The 14,102-nt window shown below is 53.9% G+C and overlaps 1 protein-coding gene across 3 annotated transcripts in view; it reads right to left on the reverse strand.

Moving 5' to 3' along the window:
• Positions 1-14,102, reverse strand: part of LOC147718917 (uncharacterized) — a 139,431-nt gene that overhangs the window by 120,412 nt on the left and 4,917 nt on the right. For 2 of the 3 annotated variants that reach the window (XM_086964666.1, XM_086964668.1), the window contains exon 2: positions 379-520. In XM_086964666.1, coding sequence (XP_086820792.1) covers positions 379-402 — 24 coding nt within the window. In that variant the 5' untranslated portion in view covers positions 403-520. Of the gene's footprint in view, positions 1-378; positions 521-1,372; positions 1,525-14,102 lie in introns of those variants that run through there. The other variant, XM_086964667.1, reaches the window with a different exon arrangement.

A 14,102-nucleotide genomic window follows, 5' to 3' on the forward strand; every position in this document is an offset into this window, starting at 1 on the left:
TCCCCTAAAAATAGTACATGAAGAAAATGATGGGGTGGGTGTATGTGTTCATTTTGTGTGCCCCATTGTGGTGACGTCATTTCCACCTTGTCTTTACTTGAAATAACACCGAAATTCTGTTTAGGAGCAAATGCATTTTTTCTAATGTGTATAGAACTAACTGTTCAGCGTCAACAGTTTGATCTCAATTCAAAACATATAAAGATTCCACCCTTTTTGAGTTAAAATACCATTATTAATATGAAGAAAATAAACTACGTGAAATATGATGGCAAAGATGAGCATTCAATGTTCAATGCATTCACTTCTGTAACCCAGAATGGGTGCAAATGCTTTCTGATAAATCAAAAAAATTATAATGTGCAAAATATATCTTACTCGAATTCGAATTTCTTCACACATGCTTAATTTTGTTAACAGTGGTCTTAGTTCCAGCCTGCAGGTTGACTTTGTGGGTGCTGGCTCTTGATCATGTGATGTTGAAAGGAAGGTGGAAATGCAGTGCTTCCCCTGTTAAGGCCTGTAATAAAACAGAAGATGTGTTTAAGCGTCTTCTTGTTAAATGCAAAGAACAAAAAATCTACCACCTATTGGATATCAGTAGAGGCATATGCAAGGAGGTCAAAGCGCAGGGCAGCAAGATGGGTGCACGCTGCTAAGATTCTGCAGGTCATGAAGACAATTCTTTTATAATTCACGCAATAGAGCAATAATCCTGCAAAGCAAATACTGCCTTGAACCAATGGAAAGGGGTTCCGATTAGGCGAGAACTGGTGAAGAAAAACACCTGTGGGCTGCTTGGAGACAACCATGGCACCTGAACTTGTGCAATCCTACAAGTGCACCAGACCTTGGAGGACCATGTCATAAGACAACTGAGCAGCCAGATGAGCCTGATGAAGAGGACCCAGAGGACTGCCTGTAGAGGCAGATGTGTAAGAAGGAGGAAGTGGGCCAGCTGTTGTCCGAGAAGGTAACAGATCCCCATCCAATTAACTTAGAAACGCAAGTAGCAACCTGGTTAAACTAACTAGGCTGTGCTGGAGAGCGGAACATGGCAGCCTGGTGCAGGGCACCAATTTATTTTATTTATTTATTTATTTTTGCCATTTATAAAGCGCGAACGAATTCCCGCAGGCGTCTCGTAGCTTGGGGTGGAGGAGTGCACCACCTTCTCGCCAATGTGAAACTGGGCTTCCCAATGGGCAAATTGAGAGGGGTCTGACATATCTGCTTGGAGACTGCGCTGCAGGGCACAGCTAACGTAGCTCTGCTTGTGCCTCCCCCTCTCTGTTCTTAGTTGGGCTGCTGATGGGGCAAGGAAGGATCTGCACCAGTCATACCCTTAACACATGAGATATCCTGGGCTCACCTCATCCAAACACAGGCACCTTGCATTGCGTTGCAGGGAGACAATTGCTTTGTGCACCCTGTGCGGTCAACCTCGAAGCTGGGGAACCGGGTTCGAGTCTCGGCAACGACGCTCAACATCCTGTGATTCTGGGCAAATCACTTAATCTCCCCGTGCCTAACAAAAAAAAAAAAAAATGAATATGTCCTTCTGTAACGAAACTGGTGCTCTTGTAAAGCGCTCTGATACCCGATGTTTTCCAGCCATCAAACACCAGACCATGAGGCAGCAGTAGATACTACTAAGCAGATTTGGCGCAACTCACAGAGTGAAACTGTGTATGATCCACCAATTTCACACCTACCAAGGCCAGAACCTCCTCATGGATACCTGCGGTACTTCATGACTAGACAGCCAAGGCTGGGCTTTGAAAACAGGGGCTCTGCCATGCCTATCAGACACAGTGGCCTGATGGAGGGGGTTTACTCCTAACCCAACCAAGACCAGAATGAAGAACCTGACCTACAAATACCACTTTTTGATATGAATTACAGCTTGACAACAATCAATTCCAAGATCAACAGCATTAGGCCCAGGCTTGACCCAATGTAAGAGAATGTTGGCAAACACAAAGACCACACTGATCATGTTCAGCAGAGAATATCGGACCTTGAGGATGAAGCATATGGATTAAGTGAAAACTGCGGCCAAGAAAAAAGACGTAGAGGCCCGTTCCGTCTGCAATAACTTAGGCATGCTGGACATCCCAGGGTCACAGGCAAGTAACAGAATCGAGGACTGAGTGGAGGAGCTACTTAAAAGTCTATTCATATACAATATCTTCATTCCCATGTTTTTGGTAGAACATACGTACAGATTGATATTCCCTTATCTGCTTACATAACCACGCTTAACATTATGTATGCACTGTACTATTGGTTGCTAACACCCCTCCCCTTCCCCAGGGCCCAGATGAACGCCAGCAAGACAATCCTCCACCACCTCCTGAACCCCCTCCACCCTGGGTGAGGACATCAGGCCTCCTTGTGCTGCAACCACATGGGTCAAATTATTTGGCATTACAATAAACAACGTCTGGCCTTGTAGGCTGTCTTCTCGGCCAGTGCATTACTGTGTATGCCTCTCTTTGTTATGGTTATTTATATTGCAAACGACTCACCCCCAAAGGGTATCACGATGCAGAAGCCTTCCAACAACATGCAGCAGTCAAAGTAAAATTCCCTAAAACAAATCAGTTTTGAGTAACCACTGACATTTAAGATGATCCAGTTTGGCACGTATGTGAACCGGCATGGTATTCCAGTAAAAGGGGGCCAGATAAGAGAACACTCTACCCCCTGAACAAGGCTTTTTAAACAGAGGGATTGTAAGCAACATTTTGACTCGTGATCGTAAAGCTTTACCAGGACTGTAAGCTTTGAGGCTAAATACTAAGGACATTGCCACATAAGGTCTTTGAGGTTCATGCAGCAAATTTTAAAGACAATACTCTTACAAATTGGTAGCCAGTGTAAGGAGCGCAGAAGAGGAGCTAAAGGAGACCTCAAAGCAGCATTGCAAATAAGGCGTGCTTCCGAATTTTACACCACCTGTAGTCTTGTTAACAAGGACTTGTTTATGGAGGCAAACAGAACAATGTCGTAAGCCAAGCGAGGACTAAGACTTGGACTAATATTTTCCCTGTTGACGGTGGAAACAGTGGAAAAGCCCAACTTAACAGGCCCAATAGATGGTAACAGAGCCCCGCGATGTTGAGTAACTGATCTTTCATAGAAAGATATTGGTCCACTTACACTCCAAGATTCTTAACAGCCTTTTTAGGAGTTGCAGCTATACCAAGTTCTGCTGGCCACCAGTCAGAAGCCAATATGTTATGGGCAATTTTGAATAGCATAATTTCAGTTGTACCCACATTAAGCTGAAGACGTTCTGAGGTTATCCAGACCACGAAGGTTCTCTAAGGTTCTTAGACCCACTGCAAAATGTTCTTTTCCTATGCTAGCCTCACAGTCAAAGGGAATCAAAAGCTGTGTGCTGTCCGAAAAAGAGTAAAATTCGAATCCATATAATTTCACTATCCTGACCTTTCATTCGCCAACTGTCAGATGAGCAGAATTCTGCCAATTCTTCGCAACTAATGACCACTTGCAAAAGGCTACCACTCTGAGCGTAGAACAAGCCACTGTTCCATGCTAGTAGAGAAAGTTAATAACAAGTACAATTACAGTCACAGCGTTTTCTTGTTGTGCTCCTACAACACCCAGCCACCTGCTTACTTATCAAGCAGGAGCTGACTCGATTGTCTGGCCAACCGTTACAGCCTAATTTAGTTGCTGCCACTAGATGTTCTAACAAGAGGATCCAGAAAAGACTTATTACTTATAGAAATCCTTCCTTGAAAGAGAGAGTGGAAATTGCAAACAACAGTGAAGATTCAAAAGCGTCTGCTAAAGAGTTTAATAAAGCGGTTGGTAAGACAGTGAGTGTTTGCTGTTAAGAGTAAATAGCAGGGGATACCAAAGAATCACAACCTTTGAAGCAAGGCAATTGCAGAGAAGGTACTTGATTCCGACGTGGTTCAAAGTTTCATGTTGCAATTTATAACAAGCATTGGCATAGCAAATAGGTCTCGCCTTTGGGACCTTATAAGTGTTTAGCCATGCAACAGTTGATGTTGTTGCACCAAGGATATTGTACTGCATATGCCTTGTTCATTCAGCAAGTGAGAGGGAGCAAGACAGACAGAAAGAGGTGGAAGAAGAGGAAGAAATAGAAGGGGGCAGCTACAGAGCAGGAGAATTGGACACAGTCCTTGTTTTTTCTGGGCAATAAAGTAGAGACCGTCCTTTTCCTTCTCTGCCTCCCCCCCCCCCCCACCTGTCTCCCAACAGCGGAGCCTTATTTATAAGCCTTGACTATCTCCGCCGTCCTGGAGCGCATTTTTAAAAGAAAAAAGTTGGGAGAACGGATTATAATTGAAGAAGTAGGGGCATGCTGTGCCCTGCGGATTCTGCCAACTTCGACCACTGATCCTACCATACTGCACGGTACGAGTCCATAGTACTGCGCAGCGTGCACAGCACACTCCGGTGCCTCTTTGTGTACTACACACCACAAGCTGCATTTTGCATCATTGCACAAGACACCTGTCTACATCTCCTCACAGTGCCAAGGACACGTTCATCTGGGCACTCTGCAAGAACAGTTACCGTATCTCACTGCTACTACCTAGTGGCCCACTCTTTCCATGACTCTGTCCTGCGCACTCTAAAGACGAAATAGCACACGCCCCTGAACCTTCTTCACACGCTGCACTCAGCTCTTTGCTGTACCGTCACACACCGAACAGCACACTTCTGTGGATGTCCTGCTGAAGCGTGTGGAACTGCAATTTTATATGGACATAAGTGCCTCCATTTTGTATCAATCTAATCTGCCATCCCACCCTGTGAGGATAATAGCTTGTGTTGCACATCTAGACTCCTTTCCCAGTAGAGCGTTTAAACTCTTATTTTCCTGACCGAGCAGACAGTAATGGTCCCATACACGAAAAAGAACTGTGGACACATATACATTTGTCTGTGAGTGCTAAGAGCATATGTTGGGTACTCTTTCCCATGGTACACTAGTTGGTCAGAGTGCAGAGGCAAAGGAGATACACTAGGAGGTCAGAGTGCAGGGGCAAAAGAGATGATGTATTTATCTTTACTTCCCTGCTAAAATTAACTCATGCCAGCTGAAGCAAGAGGATTGCGGAGGTTCATGTTTTCCTTTGCAGAAACCAGATGTATGTCCTTCCTCCTTTATATGATGCACTGCCTGATTCTGTAACCACAGACAGATTCCTGTTTATATTACTGGCTGTATGACCCAAGGTGATTGATGGCCAGGGGAGTTAGTGATTAGCCTTTATGTTATGCTTCAAATGTCATGCGGCCAGACTATCTCGAGATTGAGTGGAGATCCGGTCCGCATCTATTTTGGAGGCTGTTAATCATCCCTGACTATTGGTAATTCATCATGTCCATGTACACCTACAACTGTCTGGTTCCCAGCCGCTTGAGATGTAAATAGCCTGCTGCTTTCTTGTGTCTGGCAGTTCCCTCTGCAGACTCTTCAGGACTGTGCAGCTGGGCATTTTAAATAAATAAATAACTTTAATATATCCTGCACCGATTCCTGATTCTTTCATCAGATACAGAAGGCTGAGAGGTGGTCACAGGAGGTGGCCCGGGTAGCCCCTAAACGCTACTCCCTTCAAGTGCACGGGACACCTCCCTTCACCTCCGCCACTGCACTGTAGTCGTTGCTGTAATTCCACAAATGAAACCTGAAGGAGTCTCCTGGGCTGCGCCAGCGCAGAGGCGGTATGTGCGCGTCTTTTGGGAGTCTTGAGCACATATGGTAAATCAAAGTATTTTTTCAAGTTAATATATATTTTTCGAACAAAAGACCTGGGAAACATGACAAACCAGGGGGAAGTAACTGCCTCTGTGTTTCTGACTTCTGTTGTCAGAAAAAAATGCATAAACTTGGAAATATTTACGGTTAGTGAGTGTGCAAGACAGCAAAAAGAAGCGCACAGACCACTTCTGTTGGACAGGCCTCGTGGAAGGCCCGCTCCCTCCCCGCATGATAGGGCCCGGACACCGGCTCTCCCTGCATCTCCGGAAAGAACCATCCCGGCAACCCACCGAGGCAACCCGCAACCCGTCCCCAACGGGACTCCAGCTCCCGAACACCCCAGTATCGGCTGGCCCGGGCCCCCGTCAGCACCAATGCCCCGGCCCAGCCGCCATCTTTGGACACTGCAGCACGAGGCCGCGTGGCCTCGGCTCGACCCCAACCCTGGGCCTGGCCAGGCCCCGACATCGAGGCACCACCATCCACCCAGGAGGTGAAGAGACCACTTGGCAGGTCAATGGGAGAAGGAGTGTCGATGGCTCTCCCCCGCCAGGTGTCGATCGCCCCCGGCCTCCCCGGGCGCTGGCTCCACCCCCCTGCTGGGTGTCTGGACTCCCCCATCCCGGACCTCCCGACCTCCAAGCGCGAGGGTCCGGACATCAAAGGAGACCAGACCTATAACTGGGGCAGCTCCAGAGCAGGAAGGCAGTTGTATCCTGGAGTCGAGAGACACCGAGAAGAACTCATCCTTGACGGACTGCTGGCGCTGCCGCAGCCCTGCCTTGTGAACCCATCTCTGAAGCCTGCTGGCGCTGCCGCGGCCCTCTGCAACGTGCACCTTCGTCCTGGCCTGCTGGCGCTGCCGCGGCCCTCCTTGCCGAGAACTATCATCCTAGCCTGCTGGCGCTGCTGCGGCCCTCCTTGCCGAGAACTATCATCCTAGCCTGCTGGCGCTGCCGCGGCCCTCCTTGCCGAGAATTATCATCCTAGCCTGCTGGCGCTGCCGCGGCCTGACCTTGCAGACCCCTAAGCTCGAGGATTGTGAGCTCCTTCTTGCCGCCCCTGTACCAGACCGGTACCAAGACTGTCCCGCTATCCATTTACCTACAAAGACTAGAATTGGGAGGATCCTCGTGTCCTGATCCCACTGTATCGTTGATAACTTTGCCTCAAGTACCTTATATAAAGTGTGTAGATCTCATCCTTGTGTGGTGTCCATTTGTGGGGGGGGAGTTGCTTGTCTGTACGATCGCCGGAGACGGCCCTCACCGGAGGCCTCTACCCCTGTACTCGGCCGACCCTCCAGGTCCCCGTCTAACATTGGTGGCCAGCGGCGCGATCCGAACCAACGCATAATCGTACAGAGAGTAACTCACCCCACGACACACAACCACCATGACAACAAAAGAGAGCGGAACAACGGAAAAATTCCAGATGGAAAAACTAGAAGAATACAACCACAGAGAACTAAAACAATTCTGCATAGAACTAGGCATTGCTACCACAGGACTGAGCACGAAAGAGGACTTCAAAAACGCCCTGGAATCTTGGGCGGAGACGGGTACGGCCGTACCCCGAAACCAAAGCCTCGAGGCACCCGAAACAAGCACCACACCGACGGAAGAAAGAAGATCGGGTCCCTCCCCAGAGGAGGTCCGAGAACGGGAAAAAAGCAGGCTCCATGAATTGGAACTGGCTCGACTTCGTTTAGATGGAGAACTCAAATTGGCAGAACAAAAAATAACGTTGGAACACTTGCGGCTCCGAGAGGAGCGAGAAGAGAAACAAAGACAGAGAGAGTTAGAAGAGAAAAAGCTAGCCTACGAACATGAGCGCAACCTAAAAGAACTAGAGATTCGGAAACAGAACAAAGATCTCGGGATCCCCGAGCGCCCGAACACTCCTGCCACTACAGACCCCAAGGTCCACATCCCCAAGGATGTCGTCAGAGAGTATTACCGGAACGATGATATCCAGCAATGGTTCAAAGCCTACGAGGTAGCCATGACCTCCCACCGGATTCCCCGGAGCGACTGGGGAGCCGGGTTATGGGGGAGGTTTGTCAACGAAGGGCGAAACGCCCTGCTGCAAATCCCGGACCATCAGATGACATCCTACGACCACATGAAAGCCGCCCTCCTCACTCGATACGGACTCACGCCCGAGATGTACCGCCCGCGGTTCCACGACTGCAAGCGGATCCCGGGTACAACCTGGGTGGAGTACGTGAACTTCTTTAGCCGAGCCTTCGAGGGGTGGATCAAGGGCAGCAAAGTGACCACTTACGAGCAACTCTTCGACCTTATTGTGTGGGAGCACTTTTCTAACAACTGCTTCGTCGAGCTCAGGAAGCACCTCCTCGACAGTAAACTGACTGAACCTTGGCAACTCGCCGCCGAAGCTGACCGATGGAAAAGCACCCGAGTTGCCCGAAACGGGCCCAGCGAACAGAACAGAGCCGCCCAAGGACCCCATCGCCCCCGAGGGGGAGGAGGAGGCCAGGGTCGGGGCAGAGACGCCGTCCCGGTGACTCCCGCCAGCAACGCCCCGCCCCCGGCCGGCAGGGGAAACCTCCCGATGCGTCCAGGTTTCCCGGCCAACGTTACTTGCCACCGATGCCAGCGACCCGGCCACTACGCCAATGATCCCAACTGCCCGAAGAACCAGAACCCTATGCCCCGCCAGGTCGCTGCCGCCGCCCTGGGAGAAGAGCAAACCTCAGAATACCCTGAGGAGTACGAGCCCGACCAGCCCGAGTGGGAACCAGCCGCCATGTCCCTGGTCTGCCTAGGGGAAAGAGACATGATCCCGCGGGCCCCCCTGCCCGCAAACACGCAGAAATACAGCCAGTGGATCAACATTAATGGGCGCCGGGCTGAAGCCCTCCGCGACACCGGGGCCAGTGTGACCGCAGTCCGCTGTCATCTGGTGACCCCGGACCAGATCTTGCCGAACATCCTTTGCCCCGTACGGTCGGCCGGCAACTCAGAAAGCCTGTGTCGGATGGCCTGCGTCCCCTTCGAGTGGGGAGGAGTGTCCGGAATGCTGAAAGTAACTGTCCGCGATGATGCACCCGTGGACTGCCTCCTGGGGAACGACCTCGAAAGCTCCCCCTGGGCAGCCGTCGAAAGAAGAGAGCACCTGGCGATGTTGGGCCTCCCTGAATGGGCCTGCGTAACGACACGGTCCATGGCCGCCCGCGCCATCCCCAGTCCCGAAGAACCCGAATGGCCAGAGCCTCCTCCCCCGATCGTCCCAGAGGGAGCCACCCTAGAAGCCAGTCCTCCAGAACAAAACGAAGAAGGGTTCGATCAGCTCCGGGACCTTCCCGAACTGGCCCAGTGGCGTCAAGAGGGGGGCCCCACCCAGGAACAATTCCGACAAGAGCAGAAGACATGTCCCTCCCTCGAGGGACTCCGGCAGCAAGCCCTCGCCCAGAGCGCAGGAGACACCTCGGGGGCCCACTGGATTTATTGGGACAATGACCTGCTCTACAGTGAGCAAAGGATTGCTGAGCTGGGGGCCAGTCGGGTGCTGGTGGTACCCCTCCGCTTCAGAGACTTCCTCTTGAACTTGGCACACGATGTGCCTCTCGCCGGACACCTGGGGCAAGACAAAATGTACAGCCGCCTGGTGACCCACTTCTACTGGCCCAAAATGCGAAATGATGTCTCCAACCACTGCCGAGCCTGCCCCACCTGCCAGGCCAGCGGGAAGAGAGGCCGAAAGACCAAAGCACCCTTGCAACCCTTTCCCGTCGTCACCACCCCGTTCGAACGGGTGGGAATAGACATTGTGGGGCCCCTGGACCCCCGAACGGCACAAGGGCACCGGTTCATCCTGGTCCTGATGGACCACGCCACACGCTATCCCGAGGCCATCCCTCTTCGGACCGTGACAGCGCCCGTGGTAGGCCGAGCCCTGATGGGGATCTTCTCTCGGGTGGGCTTCCCCCGGGAAGTCGTCAGCGACAGGGGCACAAACTTTATCTCGAAGTACATGAGGTCTCTCTGGCAACAGTGCGGGGTCACCTACAAATTCACGACCCCCTATCACCCGCAAGGAAATGGACTGGTCGAGCGGTTTAACCGCACTCTCAAGGGAATGATCATGGGCCTAGAAGAACCCCTACGTCGCCAATGGGACGTGCTGCTCCCGTGCCTCCTGTTCGCCTACCGAGAAGTCCCCCAGAAATCCCTAGGCTTCAGCCCATTTGAGCTCCTGTACGGACACCCCGTCCGGGGTCCCCTCAGCCTGGTCAAGGAAGGATGGGAGATGGCCCCCCAGAAGTCTCCTCCCAATATATATAAGTATCTCCTGACCCTTCGCAACCAGACCCGGCGATTCAGGGAGCTCGCCAAAGCCAACCTGGAAGCCAGCCAGGAGGACATGAAGAAATGGTATGATCAGCATGCCTCCTCCATCGAGTTCGAGCCGGGACAACAAGTCTGGGTGATGTCCCCGGTCGAACCCTGTGCCCTACAGGACAAATGGACAGGACCCTTCAAGGTGATAGAGCGCAAGGGTCCCGTCACCTACCTAATCGACATGGAGTCCTCCCGGAATCCCCTACGGGTCCTCCACGCCAACAGACTCAAACCCCACTTCGTACGCTCGGAACTCAGCCTCCTGATGGCTACCGATAGTGGGACGGAGGAAGACTCCGAGCCCCTCCCTGACCTACTGAGGACCCGTGAACAGGATGGCTCAGTGGAAGGGGTCAGACTCTCCGATGCTTTGTCCCCGGAGCAACGCCAAGACTGTCGAGCTCTCCTGCTACAATTCGCAAACCTGTTCTCCCTCACCCCCGGGGTCACCCCCTGGTGCCTTCACGACGTGGACATCGGGGATAGTCCACCTATTCGACACAGGGCGTACCGGGTGCCAGATCGGGTGCGCGCCTGCATCCAGAACGAAGTCACCAAAATGCTGGATCTGGGAGTGATCGAGCCATCTGACAGCCCCTGGGCCAGCCCAGTCGTACTGGTCCCCAAGGCTGCCGCCCCGGGCGTTTCCCCCGAGCTCCGGTTCTGTGTGGACTATCGGGGCCTGAACGCCGTTACCAGAACCGACGCTCACCCTATCCTCCGGGCGGATGAGCTAGTTGACCGAATGGGGGCCGCCCGCTACCTGAGCATCTTCGATCTAACAGTGGGCTACTGGCAAATCGGCCTCACCCCCGGGGCCCAAGAACGATCCGCCTTCTCTACCCCAGATGGCCACTACCACTTCAAGGTGATGCCATTCGGCATGAAAAACGCTCCAGCTACCTTCCAACGACTCGTGAACCAGGTACTGGCGGGCCTCGAAGAATTCAGCGCCGCCTACCTGGACGATATTGCTGTGTACAGTCGCCACTGGGCAGACCACCTCCACCACCTCCGAGAAGTCCTGCACGCCCTCCAGCAGGCCGGCCTCACCATCAAAGCCAGCAAATGCCAGATTGGCCAGGGGTCCGTGACCTACCTCGGACACCAAGTGGGGAGCGGTCTGGTGGCCCCCCTTCAGCTCAAGATCGCTGCCATCCAGGCCTGGCAACCCCCTACTACCCAAACCGAAGTCCGGGCCTTCCTGGGGCTCACTGGGTACTACCGGCGGTTTGTGAAGGACTATGGCAGCATTGTGGGGCCCCTCACAGAACTCACATCCAAAAAAAAAACCAAAACAATCCACTGGACTCCAGACTGTCAAGCGGCCTTCGAGAAGTTGAAGACCGCCATGTGCACCGCCCCCGTGCTTCAGGCCCCCGACTACAGCCGGGAGTTTATAGTACAGACGGACGCCTCAGATCATGGCGTTGGGGCAGTCCTCTCTCAACTCAACGCCGAGGGAGTCGATCAGCCAGTGGCCTTCATCAGCCGACGCCTGCTGGCCCGAGAACAGCGCTGGAGCACCATCGAGCGGGAGGCCTTCGCCGTGGTATGGGCCCTCAAGAAACTCCGGCCCTACCTCTTCGGTACCCATTTCCGGGTACAGACAGACTACCGACCCCTGCAATGGCTGATGCAAATGCGGGGGGAGAACCCAAAACTGTTGCGATGGTCCATCTCCTTGCAGGGGATGGACTTCACTGTGGAGCATCGTCCTGGCCAGGACCACGCCAACGCGGACGGCCTGTCATGCTTTTTCCGCCTCGGCGAGGAGAGTACCCAAGAGGATGGGTGACTCTCCCTGCCTTCAGCTGGGGGGGACGCATGTTGGACAGGCCTCGTGGAACGCCCGCTCCCTCCCCGCATGATAGGGCCCGGACACCGGCTCTCCCTGCATCTCCGGAAAGAACCATCCCGGCAACCCACCGAGGCAACCCGCAACCCGTCCCCAACGGGACTCCAGCTCCCGAACACCCCAGTATCGGCTGGCCCGGGCCCCCGTCAGCACCATTGCCCCGGCCCAGCCGCCATCTTTGGACACTGCAGCACGAGGCCGCGTGGCCTCGGCTCGACCCCAACCCTGGGCCTGGCCAGGCCCCGACATCGAGGCACCACCATCCACCCAGGAGGTGAAGAGACCATTTGGCAGGTCAATGGGAGAAGGAGTGTCGATGGCTCTCCCCCGCCAGGTGTCGATCGCCCCTGGCCTCCCCGGGCGCTGGCTCCACCCCCCTGCTGGGTGTCTGGACTCCCCCATCCCGGACCTCCCAACCTCCAAGCGCGAGGGTCCGGACATCAAAGGAGACCAGACCTATAACTGGGGCAGCTCCAGAGCAGGAAGGCAGTTGTATCCTGGAGTCGAGAGACACCGAGAAGAACTCATCCTTGACGGACTGCTGGCGCTGCCGCAGCCCTGCCTTGTGAACCCATCTCTGAAGCCTGCTGGCGCTGCCGCGGCCCTCTGCAACGTGCACCTTCGTCTTGGCCTGCTGGCGCTGCCGCGACCCATCCTTGTAAACCATCACCTTGGCCTGCTGGCGCTGCCGCAGCCCCTCTGCAACATGAACCCTCGTCCTGGCCTGCTGGCGCTGCCGCGGCCCTCCTTGCCAAGAACTATCATCCTAGCCTGCTGGCGCTGCCGCGGCCCTCCTTGCCGAGAACTATCATCCTAGCCTGCTGGCGCTGCCGCGGCCCTCCTTGCCGAGAATTATCATCCTAGCCTGCTGGCGCTGCCGCGGCCCGACCTTGCAGACCCCTAAGCTCGAGGATTGTGAGCTCCTTCTTGCCGCCCCTGTGCCAGACCGGTACCAAGACTGTCCCGCTACCCATTTACCTACAAAGACTAGAATTGGGAGGATCCTCGTGTCCTGATCCCACTGTATCGTTGATAACTTTGCCTCAAGAACCTTATATAAAGTGTGTAGATCTCATCCTTGTGTGGTGTCCATTTGTGGGGGGGGAGTTGCTTGTCTGTACGATCGCCGGAGACGGCCCTCACCGGAGGCCTCTCCCCCTGTACTCGGCCGACCCTCCAGGTCCCCGTCTAACAACTTCTGCGCTAGCGCAGTGCAGAATAATTTACCATCATTCGTCCCTGGAATGCCTGCAAGTGAGTCCACGCCACACCCTGCAGAGGGCACTTGACTACTCGCACTTTCCCAAAAAATGATAACAATCCTTCACCTCCTCACCCACTGTTTGCACGGGGCTCATTCGCCACACACGCGTCTGCATCCTCACTCGCTCCATTAGAGCCCACCTCCCCTCCACATGCTGCACACAACGCGTTCGGATCTCGGATGCACACTTGTGCGTCTCGGAAGGCACTTTACAGCACGTCTTCAGACTACAAACACCTGCTCTACACGGGTGCATTGGACTGTGCAACGCCCGCCAGCGCCTGTAACCCTTGGCCCGTTACCTCTGCCGTGTGCCGCACATGGCCACCACCTCACAGGTGCCACAGATCACCGCACACATCTTTAAGGCGGCCTGCTCCTTTGTCTAGCACCTCTCTCCCCCTTCCAGGCGGACAGATGTGTGTACTAACACTCCGTCGTGCACACGCCCCCGCAGCATCAGTGCCTACTCCTGTTCTGCGCCAGGGTGGCCTCACATGCCAGCTTTAACTAGCTGGTTCCCTGAGCGGCGTCTAGTCGCAGCTCCCACCGGACACATGCCTCCAGTCCCCAGCTCTCTGCATGCTGTGTGCATGCCGCCCAAAGTGCAGCAAGAGGTTGTGCCAGGGTGCCCAGGGGCAGGCTCCGTCTGTCCCTGGGTAACACGATCCAACACAGGAGGCATCGCAAGTCACAAATAGCGTGCACGTTGCCCCCCGGAGGAGCTCGGCCCGCCAGGGCCCTCCCACCTGCAGGGCCCCCTCCCCCGTACAACACCTACAACTCAGCACACACTGCACACCGACACTACGCCGTGTCATCATCGTGTCACTCATA

The sequence above is a fragment of the Lissotriton vulgaris genome, chromosome 4_1 (genome assembly GCF_964263255.1).
Source record: "Lissotriton vulgaris chromosome 4_1, aLisVul1.2, whole genome shotgun sequence".
NCBI lineage: Eukaryota > Metazoa > Chordata > Amphibia > Caudata > Salamandridae > Lissotriton > Lissotriton vulgaris.